The following is a 15,654-nucleotide window of genomic DNA, read 5'->3' on the forward strand; positions in this document are numbered from 1 at the left end:
AGAGTCTCAACACAGCTTGGCCCTGACTGGCCAATGAGTCAAACAACTCACACCAGAAACCAATGAAACAATCACCTGTGGGTAAACAATCTCCAAACACATTCCAAAGGAGAAAAACACAGGAGAAGCAAATGAGATAAGAATTGATTTCTTTTTCTCTGAAGCTTCTCAGCTTCCCAGGAGAAAAATCCTGGGCGAAGGGATTTTTCAGAGAATGTCAATGCTACACTAACTCACTTTATCGAGCTGCAGCCTGCATTGCCATAGGACTGAATTCTGCCCATTTCTAAAACTCTGCAGGACAGCACTGCTGACATTTTCTCTCCCTTTGTCCCTTGGCTGATTAGCAGCCCACTCACCGATGACCTGGTGGACGTTGGTGGCTTTCAGGCCCATCAGATCGGGCAGCTGATCGATGATGATCTCTCTCTCTGCCGTGCACTTGTGCACGCGCTCAATGCTGCGCCTCTGCCAGTCTGTCCAGTAAATGTAGTCTCCCAACAGAGTGAATCCAAATATATGAGGCAGCTTGTCCTCCACCAGGACTCTCCTACCAGTTCCATCAGCATTCATGACCTGTGAATACAGACAAACTTTTTAGATATATAGAATTAACCTGCCACTATTTGGCAGATTAACAAACAAGCTACTTCATGCTCAGACTTCAAATTAAAAAATAATCTCCTATGCATTATGATGCCATTAATGTTACACAGCACCCTAATAAAAAAGAAGAGACTCTTTATTAACAGGTACTTACTCTAAAAGCCTTATTTAGAGGTTAGTCTTGTAACCAGATCTTAATGTGGAATTCTGACACAACACTCGTTACCTTTGCTTTAGGAACTATTATTATGTAATAATAGTTACTCCTGTTATGACTCTCTCATTTCTGACATGAGTTTTGGTTCAGTTTTAAAGAGGAGTCACTGTGTTTTACACAAATGAAGACAAATTTATAATGGCGAAGGCATTCTGGCTCAGCATCTTCTAGTCCACAGTCCCTCCCAAGTGAGCTTTGCCCATATTACAGAGAGCATTAAGAGGAGACCCCACAAAAATACTGGGAGGCAAACAGTGAAGAGTAGAGAGTATATTTATATTCCCCAGTATATTTATATTCCCCAGTCTGAATATGGAACCAGTTTTACATTCTTCAAAATTAAGTACAGTAATTTTTTTTTACTACAAGGAACAGCTGTAGTCTGTAAATAATTGCATGCCTTTGATCAAGACACTTGAATTTACTGTGTCATTTTTCTCTACTGCTGAAAAGGAGTAATACCTAACTTCCTCAGTGAGGAACTGAAAGGATTAATTAAACATATGTATGCATGTTCAAGTGAGTGAGTGCCTTATGAATGCCAAGTATTATTATAAAATGTACCATACTGACAGGAGTAAAGAGTCCTGTGTTTTAAGACAAGCTTAAAAATGGTTCAGTGCTGCAATTTTTCAGAAAAAATCTATCTGAAATATTTCTACTTGTTTCAAGGCCATAGCTTAGGTTTACAGTATGTATACCACCCTTCCAAAATCAGGAAAAAACTCCAACCAACCTTAATATAAAAACTTTCAGAAACAATGTGATTCATAAAATCCAAGGTAGCATACTAATTCCTGAAACATTAAAGCATCCTTCCCACCACCCAAGCATGTTCTAAGTGAATGACTGGAAAAGGGGTGGTTTATTAAACCACTGTTTTCAAATCTCTCTCACTTATGGAACTGAGATAACCACAAACAAATCTATATGGCTTCCCATCCTTCCCATGGCTCAAACCCAAAGATTTATGCAATGACAACCTTCAGGATCAACTGGTTTAGTACCTCAGACTAGACTGATGATAGCTGGTGGCCAAAATATCTTCCCAGATCACAAGAAATGTAAAGGCTAGTTTGGAGCAACTCCTACACAGACACATATGAGAAGAGAGGAAAGCAATAGAGAAATGGAACTGAAACATACACCTTTCCCAGGACACAGTATAATAAAATATTTATTAACTGCCTTTAAAAAGTGGAAGAAATGCTATTACCTTCACAATAATTCAATTCCTCCTTAAAACTGTACCTTGTCAAACTTCCCAACATTTTGGCACTTACTCTCAGTATCTTAAAATAGGAACTGAATCTTTATGTGCACATCTCCCTAAAGGGACACTGCATATTTGCTGGATTGTAGGAATAAGCTCCATATTTACTTTTGATGAAAGGTTATAATTACTTGATGGAATTACCAAAACCCTTCAGTCCAGCAAAATATACAGCATGCTCCTACAAATGCATTAATGCATATGTATCTCAAAAATAGATGACTTGTCTGTGGTGACTTGTTCCCCCTCCCCCTTAAACTACAGAGATAAACCATTTGTTTGCAACTAATTAATACATGGAAATTAGTGCTTGCTGAGCAGACCAAGAAGATACACAGAATGGAAGGATGTTGAAAAGTGAACCAACTAAAACCACACAGTAAAAAGCAATAAAACATCACCACACAAAGTGACATTTTTTAAAATTATATTTTTTGCCTTGTATTTAAAAAGAAAGAAAATTCTCTATTTAAGGGAGTGCTTAACTACTGGCAAAGGAAATTAGTTGGAAGGTGTGTGGTGGGAGATGAACTTTCTCTGGCAAACTTTAAGAGATGTTCAAATAAGCTTCCCCCTATACTGAAAAGAGTCAGGAAAAGAGAAGGGACTTAAAGATTAAGTATCTGCTTTTAGGTTTGATACATAAAGGCTATTTTGAAAGACAGCTTTACATCTCCTAGACAAAACATGCAGTTTTCTGAAAGTATTTACATATACCTGCCACTCTGCTCCCACTGCAATTTTACCTGATATACACATATACATATATATATATATATATATACACACACACATACATGGTAGCAGCCAACTACCACCATATATATGTATATTTCCATGGCACTAAGTTGTCTGCACTGACTTTGGCTGCCTGTTAGGTGATTTCAATAGAATTACATCCATTGGCTACAGAATCAAAGAGTCTGGTGTAAGGCAGAAGGGAAGTGGCAAGGGATATAGGGGTGATACGTTCAAGAAGAATAAAGCAAAAAGGAACAATCACTTCACAACCAGTTTCAAGGGATTTCAGCATCATCTTTTCACATACTCAAACTCAGACAACAACCAAGTCCCAGGCTAGATTCTTTCCCCTTCCCCAGCTCCACATGGATCAGGCTCCTCACAGTGAAGCCCCACAGAATCCCCCACAGAATAAACCCACTTTCAGCTGCTATGAGGCAGTGTCTCCAGAGGTTTTATGCTGCTTTTAACCACAATGTGGTGTGAGTTTCACATTCTGAGGCCATTCTGAATACTGCAAATCACACTGAGAATATAGGCTGTAACAGGAAACAGATGTGGTGTAACCACAAACACCACCTTTACTGAAAGAGCGAGTAGTTCCATGAAAAAAAACCCTAAAATTGCAAAAATTAAATGGCCTCAGACAAAATACCAGATATCCTGCTTGAAGAATAAGGGCTTTGTTTATCCTAAAACAATAATGAATGCAAACCTATAGCCTCATGAACACACAGTTTATTCAAAGTAAGTGAATTACTGCTGAGAATGTAGTCACATTTTAAAATGCTGTACTTAGTGACCAGCAGGAACAATAAAATAACAACTTTGAAGCACTGCTTCTAATTTAAAGTTACAGACTGGAATGCACAGTGACATATTCTAAGGATCTTTCTTGTTAGAAAGATACCTTGCATTCAATTCACTTCTAAGTAGCAGTAATCACTGGGATAAATAGGCTAATGCAGTGAATTTACCTTTTTGATAATCTGGGATTTGAATATATGGTAGTTTAAACTTGTCACTTGACTGCTTTAGGTCTAGAGTTTCATCATGAAATCTATCTCATTTATGAAGACCATGTTCAGCTCTGTGTGGAGGTTGAGCTGGGACCCTGGCAGAACCACAGACTAGCAGTTGCAGTGCACCAAGGGCAGGGGCAGCAGACACTGAGCAGATGTGCACAGGTTTATGTGCACAGCACTGAGGAGATGCCCACCACAGAAAGGGTCTGCCCCCACCAGGGATGCTGAGATCAATTCCAAACTAAGAGCCCAGTCCTACAAGGTGTCAAGACTGAGATCAAGGTGACAGAGGGCAGAGTGCATTATCTTTCATCTTAACTCATAAGCACAGTTGAATGTTCAGTACAGAACCACAGAATCATAGACCAGCCCAGGTTGGAAGAACCCCTGAAAGATCATTTGGTCCATTTTTCTGTGGGAAAGAAGCCTAGATAAGATTATCCAGCATCCTTGTCCAGTTACATCTTGAAAACTTCTAGTAAGGGGAGGGACTCCACTAGATGCCCCAGTAAAGTATTTCTTTCTTACATTAAAATGAAACCTCCCTCAAGGCACCTTGTACCAGTTGTCCCTGTCCTCTCCAATGTGGCACCATCCATGTACTGGGAGAGCCTCCCTCCTCCTCCAAAAATACTGGAAAATTGTGAGCCTTCTCTTCCCCATGGAGAAAAGACCAAACCCCTTCTGTCTTTCTTCACAAGGTGGGTTCTCATCATTCCTTTAGGTGCTCTCCACTCTCCCTGCATCTCTGTTGAATTTGGGGACCAGAGCTGGGTATGGCCTGACATCCCTGGGAGGGATGATCCATGTCCCCATGGATGCAGCCCAGGATCCTGTTTGCCTTCATTGCACAGCATCACTGGCATCATTTGCCCTCAGTAAACCTGCACTGGCTTGTCCCAACCCCCTGCTTCCTTTGCCTTGCAGGTTTCTAGGAGAACTCTTTCCATGGACTGGAATAGGACTAATGGGCCTGGAGCTTCCCAGGTCCTCTTTTGGATGTACTTGTAAATGATCAGGGAGCAGGTTAAATAGCATGCATGCTAAGCTCTTTCTCTGGCTGACAGGAGCAGAGCAGGGCAACAAGCTATGAAAATTTATAAACAACAACTGGTAACACTATGTTAAAAAAATATATTACTTGTGAGCATGGAATAGGCCTCTGTGATGGACTGTAAGTCCCCAGCTACACTACAAGATGTCTCCAAAACTTTATTTCTTTCACAGACACACATCAGTAAAACAAAAATCCAAGCCCCCCTAAAACAAACAATCCTTCCAGTAAAATCCATAAGCTCCTCTAATTTCAGATACTTGAACCTAAGCCCTGATTTTTAAAATCAATTTTTTTAATTTGTTTTTGGACAAATGACAGATACCTTGTCCATTACTGATTCTTGAACTTCAGCATCTTTACCAGCACCACCTTACTCATCCTCAGAGAGGCCAGAAGACCTCATTTAATATGCAGGACCTCAATTGCTCTGCTCAAGTACTACTGCCATCACTGCTCCAGCTCTACAAAATTTTTATCAGGCATCACAGCTGGAAAGGGTCTTCCCCCACTGAGAGACAGGAAGCATGCAATTGTAGCATTCACTTTTCTTCTGGAAGGAAAAGGAATTAGAAAGCCTTCTGACCCCATGGTAATGCTTGGCATGTCATATGTGCCACAAGTGCAGAGCACACTGGCTTGTTGTTTCCTTGGAACATGTTGAAATAGACTCTGGATATATAGGTGTGGTTTACCTTACAGATGCACAAAACCCCAGACATTTGGCACAGGCTTCTATGGTGGAACTGTCACCAAAAAAAAAAAAAAAAAAAAAAAAAAAAAAAAAAAAAAAAGCTAAACCTTTTCTGAGCAGATTTTAAATTCTTAACTCATTCCAATGACAGCTTGGGTTTCTCCCAATACTCCCAATAGTTTTAAAGCAGCAGAAAAATAATCAGAAAGCATTACCACCTTCACAATTTCAACGTGGGTCATGCTAATGCACCACAGGAATAGATACAACTTAGAACAATGAGGTAAAAAGGAAAATTTCTCATGAATTTGATCATTAACACTGATCTACCCAAGAGGCATTACTGTAGAACACCCTGAAATACTGAGTTCAGTACAAATGCCCCAGATATTCCAACATACCATGGTAAGCAAGGCTTGCATTATACCTGAAATAATTTAGGAATGCTCACACTCAAGGCTTAGTTACTTCAGCCCTGATTATCCAGAGGTAAATGCCTACACATGCTGTTTGATGCAACAAGTAACAACTCAGTTCATGGCAATGCTCATCAGGGATATGACTGTTCATTGTCTACCTAAATGCACATGAATCTTACTTTACAAGGAAAGTGAAAACCAACACTACATTAATTAGATTTATTTGGTTAAAGAAAAGAAAAGAAACTTGGGCAGCATCTCTCTTAAAAATAACTCTAAAAGATAGCTGGAATGCCTTATAATCATTATATTTGCATTTTTTCGGACTGGGTTTAAGAACAATGTATTTTCAACTTCTCTAAGCAACATAAAACAGACTAGAATTATTTCACTGTTATGGCTGCAGTAATATCATATAATTAACATATGTATTTACTGCAAAAGAGCTGCTGTAAGAGAGAAACAAAGAGATATCTTGTCTAAATTTCCAATTTTATTAGTCAAAAAAGTCTTGATCAACTATACTCTCTTTAAGTGAACAACTGAAGCTTTCAACTCAGTTTGAAGAAATCATGCTGTCAGTGTCATTTACTTACTATTAACAGCATTTCTCCTCAATTCTAAAACATTAAGGAATGAAACGGGAAGTCCTCTCTTCATTGTGGTGAAATCCTGAGCAATCAGCAGAAGGGATCCCTGGAACCCTTTGGATTTGCTCCAGAAACCAAATGCCTCCAGCCAAGTCCAAGATTTCTTACTGTTAATTATTTTATAACAGCCGTTAACAATTCCTAATTTAACAGTTCCTCAGCACCCTCAGTTTCCTTTAGAGCTCTAACAATTTTTCCAAAGAATTCAAAATATATTTTTTCTGACCATGGATAATATTCCTAATAGGACTGCTGTGAAGATAAATATGTACAAACAGTAGAGAGATGACTTCATAAACACCCTTTCTATCAGGCTACACACACTCTGTAAGCTCATTTCTTTCACAACAGGATAACTTTCTTAGCTCACTGACCAATGCCAACAGCAGAAATGTTTTCTCTGTGATGGAATTTAATTTTAGAAACAAGTGGTTCAGTTTTTAATGGAATGGTTAAAGTCAGGTAAAGTTACAAGTAGGCAAGGAAAAGATTTTAGAACCATTGTGACAATCACAGATGACATCTCCTAGGCAATTATATGCAACACAAAAGAACCCCTGCATTTGTAAAGAACAGGCTAAGACAAAAAATGAGCCAAAATGACAAATAAGATGAGAAGAGAGAAGGAGGTCCTCTGAAAAGATTCAGTGGTAAAACAGGTAACTAAAACCACTTTACTATGAAGATTAATTTTGGTATGTAATCCATAGGGTGGAGAGGCAGCAGTCAGGGAGTGTTCTGTTACCTGGGCATAGGCTGTGGGGGCAACAAAGAAAACTAATGACTGCATTTTGCAACTTACTATTTAGCAACTAAGACCTGTGGGCAGCTGTACAAAACACTTTGGAGAATGTAAACCAGACTAGCCAAGACCAACCTGAAACCTCACAGTGGGTTTGGGGGAACAGTTTTACAAGTTCAGCACAGCAACACCTGATGCTCTTGCATATGGGCAAAAGCCTCTGTGCTCTTCTTTACCAGGGTTCTTTCTTTCAGTGCCTTGCCCCAGAAACTTATTTTTCATTTGTTCTCTACCTAACCTGATGTTTTCCACACTCTTTAGTGAGCAACTATAATTGTTTTTTTATAGAGGAGAAAAAATGTGGAAAGTTTTTTACTGTTTTACCAAGTCCAAGTGGTTCAGGGAATAGTGCAGTGAGAGACTCAGCCAGTTATGAGATACTTTTCACCTTTGGTGGCAATAAGCTTTCAAGCTGATTCAACTGCTTCTATTCACTAAATCACTTCAATTCCAAGGGTCTTGCATGTCCAAGAGCTTGGTTTTTCACCTTTTTCCACAGACTCTTTGCTACAAGATGATGCATGGTACCAGAAAAGATATTCAGGTTAAGACGACAAAATCTCCCAGCAAAGTAAGAAGCCTGTGTGAAGAAAGCTAAATCATTATTGAGAGTGATTGGAGGTCAGGTGAATACTTCCAAAGAAGCCAAGGTCCAAGATCAGTACAAGGTTTTGCACACCAATGCAACTCAGCTTGTGAAAAGGGGAAAAAAACAAAGCCAGAATTTTGGAGACTAAGGGATAATAGTGGACTGACAGACAGTACTCAGCTGACTCAGAAACACAGACAATAGCTCAGTATCTCTTCACATTGCTCCTCAGCTTGCCATGGAATATTTGAAGCATGTCAGACTCAGCTGAGCTGATGACTCTGGCTGGCTTGGTTTGAGGGATTTCAGTGTTTTCCCTTGGGTAACTGATACTGGCTGCTAGCAGAGGCTTGTTGCTTTCTAGGTGAGACACCTGGGTAAACCAAAATACAGTTTCCTAACTGCAATGTGAAAAATCTGGGGAGCATGTATGCCATATGAATGTGGATCCAGCAGTTATAGTCCCATCAGCTGCATGCTGGGCCATGGGGACCATGAGGCTTTCAGAGCTATCAGCAGCAAACCAGGACTGCTCATCTTTTAGCAAAGGTTGTGAGAAATGTCTCTGAATTCCCAGGGTGAGCCAGTCAGCACAACTTTCTGCTCAAATGGGTCTCAAGCATGGATACTTGCCTCTGATATGGTGATTCCAGGCTCTGCTTAGAGGTAACAGGAAAAAACTCAATGCTTTCAGAGTAGGACTCATCTAATCTATTCCAAACATTTTCAGTGTGGAAGTGCTGATTTCCAACATTTTTATAAAGGCAACATAAAGGAATTTAAATGAGCTGAATGTATCTACATCTCATGAGATGAAACCCACTACAGATTTCAGGATGAACTGCAGATCTGTGACAGAAGAACCATTTGAAAACTGAATGCCAAAGTCTTCTCCACATAATTTTTAGGGCAGTAATTTCACTTAGAAAATTACCATGTTTGGTACTCAGATCAGAGAGTCAAGTTACTCTTGGGCAGGAGTTCTGGCTCCATCTCCCCAAGAGCTTCCCTCAGTAGCCTCTTTGGTAGGAACCTCTCCCTGTCCCATGAAGCATGACAGCCTGGGATAGCAGATCCCTCAGGACTTCTTGGAGAACTCCTCAGCACAAGTGGCTTGCAATGTAAGGTCTCAATATTCATACTTTCCATATCTGAATTTTGTTTAGGTAATCTCAATTTATCAAAAGTTAATTTTTTTAATGTTCCAAATTTGAAACTACCATGGATGTTTTAAATGTTTCTTTTTTATTTTTGCATTAAAACACCTGGGGTTGACAAAATGATCTCTAGAGGTCCCTTCTAACCCTCAAAACTCAATGATTCTAAGTGATAATTCTGTAGCCCTATGTTCAAAAGTCAAAATTAATTTTTTTTTTTTTTTAATGAATAGTAACAAGCTTACAATGCCAGGAGGTCCTAACTCAGCATTGGAGTCCATGACAAGGGACAATTCAAATCCTTGTATCCAGCTCTGCAACAGCCAGGAGACCTTACTAATATGTTGTCTGTAGCTGTCATTTGTTTGCTTTTCAATAAAGCTTTACTATCTTGGTCAGCATCACAAAATTTCATTCAGAAGTTCAAAAGAAACCTCTCAAATGAAAATAACACCAAGTATAAACTAATACTGATTTGGAGGTTTTTTAAAATAAATCCTTATTCTACTACTAATTTCAAAAATTCATATTTTTTCTTAATACAGGCTTAGCAGATGTTAAGAAATAGCTGGAAATATCCCAACAAAATAAGCTTTAAATTTCTGAAAGTGGGATGGAGTACAAGAATCTGTCCCTACCCTCTACAGTACATGCTTATTTTTTGTTGAATGAAATTCCCAAGTGCCACAACTATCCAAAGCAAAAGTAAACAGCAAAGCAACTTCAGGTATTTGTTTCAACTACCTTACTTCTCATACCTGCAAAAGTTTAATGCAAGTACACAAAAGCAGCTGTATTCAAGAGCTAGGAATATAATGGATTCTGCTTCTCAATTTTCAAACCTGTGCTTCAAGTAGGCTGGATGGGGTAGGATCAGTAACCAGGCTTGCAAGTCATCAGCATTTCACAGTACAAAGACTAATGGTATGAGACAAAAATTCTCAGTCAGAAAATAATTGGTGTATACTTAGAAAACAAAATTTCCTTATTAGGGTGGCAGTAAAATTGAGGGAGTTGTCATCAGAGGAAAATATAGCCCTGCAATTTCAGGATTAAAATATGAATTAGGGCATTCTCTAGATGCCAGACTATTAGCTCCTAGGTCAAAGACAAAAATGTCCTCTCTGTTCAAGATTTCTGTGCTCTATAAAGTCTTAGCAGCATCTGCTTTTCTGTTGTCCAGCAAGGCTGAGTTCTGAACACTGGTGGGTACTTAGGCTGAAATACAGCAGGATATAATACTTTCCATGTTAATCATGAGGATTAGAGACAGTAATGCCAGGCACAGCCAATAGATTTGGGAATGCACAAACACTTCAAGTTGGAGCTGCACTCAAAAATCACCAGATAAAGGTTGGCTCTGAGCAGGAGGCACATCCTTTCTTTGCACTCACCACTAGTAGGTGTTAGTGGGTGCCATCTCCGGCTCTGAGAATGGAGAATAGGAGAGGATGAATAAAGAAAAATGAAGCAGAGATTGAAAAACTATGAGAAATCAGCCATATCATCATGACTTCCCCTTAACACACACAGCCACACATGCATGCAGCCATTTATAATTGCTTTATCAATAGCAGCTTTGCTGACCATTTAAAAATCCAACCTATGCCTTAAAACAGGTAGCGTACGTGCCAGGAACACAAATATTCACTAGAGCAGGAAAACACAAGACCAATTCAACAGAGCAGATCATACATTTTTAACCTCATAGCACGGCAGGAAAATGCTTTAAACCTGTAGCAAGTCAATGAGAAATCTTCCCCACTGGTAAGCACAATAGCAGCCATCCATTTCAATAGAAGTTTATCAGCAGTGAAACCTGACCGAGATAAATGACGAAGCTGTTGAGCCACAGCCTGCTTCTGCCTGCTGCAGGCTGCCAGATAAAATGGGAACAAAAGCTCCCTGCTGTACCCCCCACCAGTCTCCATTAACCCCTGCTGATGCTTTATTATCGTCTGGGGGCTCCAGAACAGCATAGCATGAATCAGTGGGTAAAAAATAAATAATAAAAGCTCCTATGTAGCACAAACAAACCAGAAACGTGGTTTGCAAGAATGACATTCAGTTTGGTACCCCTGCAATTAAATAAAGACTCTGAGGAATCCCACATGCAAAGGCGAGAAAAATGAGAAGAGCACCAAGTATGTAAAATCATGTATGAAAAAGGCAATAAAGGCAAGTACACAAATGCATTTCTCCTGCTTTTACCCCCCTTTTCAACGATACACAAACACATGAAGCAAAGCAGGGACCAGGGATTTTATTCTGATGCCTTCATGTCCAATTCCAAGTTTCATCTTAGGAACCCGTCACAAACACCTTTCTTCTTGCACCTACGCCAGTGTCCTTTCTTCAAATATAAGTTTAAAATATTTACTGAAGGCCAAAGCATCTTCTATTACACAGATATAAAAAAATGGATGGTGAGGGCATGGAAAGTGCAGCAAATCTCCTCAAGATTCCTGGCTGTCATTGGAGAGTAGGCAGTGTGAGCAAACTTGAAATGTTAGTAGTATTTTAGCTATCATAGATTAAGATAGGAATGTACATTTAGCAAAGGCCACCTGGTTAGTTAACACCAGAGGCTCTACCAGTCCAGCTGGCCCTGCCCAATCGAAATCTCCACTTACTGTAGAAGGGGATAAAGTCCTTGTGGTGTCTATGAGGAATGTGTTAGGGAAGACAGTTTGGATCAGCTCTGCCTCAAGCAAAGGCAAACCCATCCATGGGTTTGTTTTTGGTCAAGACTGGGGTACACTTGGTGAGTGATGTGGAAACAAAATGGGTACCTCAGGGGGATTTATTTTTTGGGTGAGAACAGTGTGTGATGTTGAGCTGTATAATATTGGTTGCCAAATGACACTGTCACTGCATGCCATAACTCCATGGACAGTGAGGATGGACTGCCCCAGACACACCAGTCACGAGCTCCTGATGTAACTTGCAAGCAGCCAACATCACAACAGTCCTCTTGTTCAGGAAGACACTTGGGACAGATAAAACCCACAGCCATGGACTAAATTAATAGACCTTTTGGGGGGGATGGCCACTGACTACAGAAATGAGAGCTGTACTTTGTGTGTGTATATAGTTGGAAGGAGTAGGACTGGGGCATCATGTACATGGTATAAAATAAGGGGTAGGACATGTCCTGGTTCTGGCCAGGACAGGATTAATTTTTGCAGTAGTCAGGAGGGGGCATGGCCAGGACCTGGAGGTTATTCTGTACCCCCTCAAGTCATGCTGAGAGTGGGGAAAAGGGACTCTCTTCCAGGGAGAAGTGGTTCCTTCAAACTGAGGAAACACAGCAGAGGAAGCCATCCAGTTTTTTCTATTGTCAGGGATAGTCTGAATGAATCATTTCTTTCTGTCATTACTATTGTGCTGTTACTGTTAGTTTTCTTATCTCCTCACTGTTCTCAGTAAATTATTCTTATCCCAACCAGTGATCTTTACTTTTAGTGCCTCCAATTCTCCTCTCCATCCTTTTGGGGGAAGTGAGAGGTGTGTGGTTTGGAGAGTCTTGGTGGGAGCACTAAATTGGGGAGCACCATTCCTTAATCATGACAGGTGTGGATAAAAAAAAAAAAAATCCCCTTTAGACTGAACCATTCTCTTGGACACCCCCACTGCATCCTGCAGAGCCCTTCCATGCTTTACTAACTGCAGAAGCCACACTGAACATGTGTGCTGATCATTACCAGGGTAGGGTCATTGATTTTCAGCCCCTTTCTGCCCCTGTGAAGTGCAGTTAGCAAGCAGCAACACTGCATCTAAGGAAGAACATGACAGAATGGCCTCAGCACAGGAGAAGAGAGGCTGTATGGGTTCCTTCCCAAGGTCTACCCATCCCAGTATCCTTTCTCAGAGAATAATCAACACTTACACTCACAGAACTGTATAACAAAGGAAAGACATACAGAAACTTTTCAAGAAGACTCCTTCCTTCTACAGCAATTTACAGTTCAGTGATTTGTAGAGGCAATTTTATTTGCCACTAAATTGCAGTGGAATTCCCTTCCACAAACCTACTCAATCTTCCTAGTAGCACGTGTAAGCTTTTAATATCTACAACCATTTCCACAACTTACAACATCTGCTTTTGTTTGTTCTGCACCCACCACCTAACATTAGTTACAAGGACCAACATCTTGTGTCAAAAAAGGTGTCCGTGTGGGAAGTGTTGGTCACCTTACACAAAATTTTATAGATCTGTGTCACATATGCCTAAATGAACACCTTCAGGAACCAAAAAATACAAACCCACATCCTCAAACAAAACTAAAATCCAAAAGCACCAAAGAAAAACTGTGGGAGAACTTCTCTGTTTTAGCCCAACTGTTTCAACATTTACTGCAAGCTGATAAGAGTTAATAAATGTTAACTTTTTATAAAAAGCAGCAGCAGTAATAAAACTCTAACACTTGGAGACTCATAGGAAAAAATAACTAGTAATTCTGAAATTCTTAGAGTGATAAATCTTTTCTGACGCCCTGCAGAGATGGTACATGACAACCTGGAACAAACTCATTTTGCTGGCTTACACTGATTTAAGAACAATGAAATGGAAATTGTCCCAAAGAACCTTTGTGCCAAATCAGATATCTTCTGTCCTGCCACAGACACTGTAATGTTGATATAAACATTCTATGATGTGTTCTAGCCAGTTTGACAGAATTGCAGCAATGAGCTCATGCCTGATCTAGATGAAAATTTCTGCCACAAACTGATCCAGCACTGAATAGAATTATTATTAATGAATAAGGAATCTCAGTGTTCTGGCAAACATGAGGGTGAAGAATGCCTAACTTTCCTTTTGAAAAACACATTCAAGGCTGAGACAGTATCAAAGCTGAAGTGCTCAATAAATAAATCTCTACACATCACTAAGACTATTGTCTCCTCTTTTTTTCAGAGCTGGTGTAATATTAGGAGAATTACAGATTATAAATCTTGTTTTCAGGACAAAGAAAATTCTGCTCCCTGAGGCTCTCTCAAGGACTGCTTCAAAGCAACTCACCTTGCAGGACTGGAGTTACTTTGGCTCTAAAGGAGAGCTAACAGTTATGTGACCTTCAGCACATGACTGTGACTTCACCTTGACTTATTTGTAGTTATAAATGAGTAAAACCAACTTTGGAAGTCTAGAAAAGATATGATTGTGCCAAATATGATAAGTGCTCAAAGTTATTTGCAACGGTTAGGAATCAACAAGGAAAGCCCTAATTTCTCAAAGGAAGGCAAATCTACCAGGATACAGCACAGGCAGACCTGAGCACCAGGTAGCAGTCAGGTCTTCCATTTCCATCAAAAGCTTTTGACAGCAAACTGATCAAATGCTAAACAATACCATTTTCTCAAAGACTGACAGATAATAAATGCCAAATTTGTTTCGTAACTGTTACACAACAAAAATAAATGCAAGACTTTCAATGTGGGAGAGAAGAAAAAGTGTCTTTTTTTTAAATTAAAAGTTTCAACTGGACTTGTCAGAAAAAAAGGAAAATCTATGCTCTTGCTGAAACTCTAATTAAACAAGGGAGATGCAAAGTATAAAGGACTTCTGGAAGTATAAATAAGTACATGTGAAAGAAGATTTATTTCTTTAAAATATATTTTACTAGGCTCTAAATTGAGCAGTGCAAAGACTGAAAGATAATTTTTTTTAAACTACATACATTAATCCCAGTAAAAAGCTTTTTCCCCTGATGACCTAAGAATTTACTTATTTAACAAGTCCTTATCACACATTCTTACAAAGACAGCTCTACTACATGGATATAATTTCTATTTTATGCAAAAAATTGTGGGAAGAATAGCAAGTAACTTGCCCAAAGGCTGAGAAGAACAGAGTTGTTTCTAAAAGCACAACTCAGCCACCATCCCATCACCCTTTCCGGCTGTATCAGAACATGAACACCTAGAAAAGCAAAACTACATTCTATAACTTCATGGAATAAAAAATGCAGGTACAGTTACAAACCTCTATTTTGTCTGTTTTGGCATCTCCCCAGTATATTTTGCTTTCTGCATAATCCAGTGCCAACCCGTTTGGCCAGCCAAGCGAGGTGTTCACCAGCACAATTCTGTCTGAGCCATCCAATGCTGCCCTCTCAATCTTTGGGATTTCTCCCCAGTCAGTCCAGTACATGTACCTGAAAAGGAAACAAAACCTTATTAATCCAAACCTCCAATATTCTTATAGCATCTTCTGGACTGCTCTTCCCCAAAACCACATAGCACACAAAAAGTTACATCCCTAAAACAAAAATATTTCCTTACCTAGGTAAGAATGCCCAAACCATTCAGAAAGAATTGGCATGCAAACACACAAAATTCCTGTATCAGTCTGCTCAGCAAGACAATATAACCAGTGCTATTAGCTAGAATAAACAAGCTGATTCACGCAGTCTACAAAAATATT

General features: G+C 39.6%; 1 protein-coding gene across 3 annotated transcripts in view; it reads right to left on the minus strand.

The window, feature by feature from the left end:
- LRP6 (LDL receptor related protein 6) overlaps positions 1–15,654 on the minus strand; it is a 116,307-nt gene that overhangs the window by 32,140 nt on the left and 68,513 nt on the right. For all 3 annotated transcript variants that reach the window (XM_071422319.1, XM_071422318.1, XM_071422316.1), the window contains 2 exons: positions 15,214–15,385; positions 360–576 (listed from right to left, as the gene is read on the minus strand). In XM_071422319.1, coding sequence (XP_071278420.1) covers positions 360–576; positions 15,214–15,385 — 389 coding nt within the window. The remainder of the gene's footprint in view (positions 1–359; positions 577–15,213; positions 15,386–15,654) is intronic.

This window comes from Agelaius tricolor, unplaced genomic scaffold (genome assembly GCF_023055355.1).
Source record: "Agelaius tricolor isolate 1412-34295 unplaced genomic scaffold, bAgeTri1.0.p SCAF_3, whole genome shotgun sequence".
NCBI lineage: Eukaryota > Metazoa > Chordata > Aves > Passeriformes > Icteridae > Agelaius > Agelaius tricolor.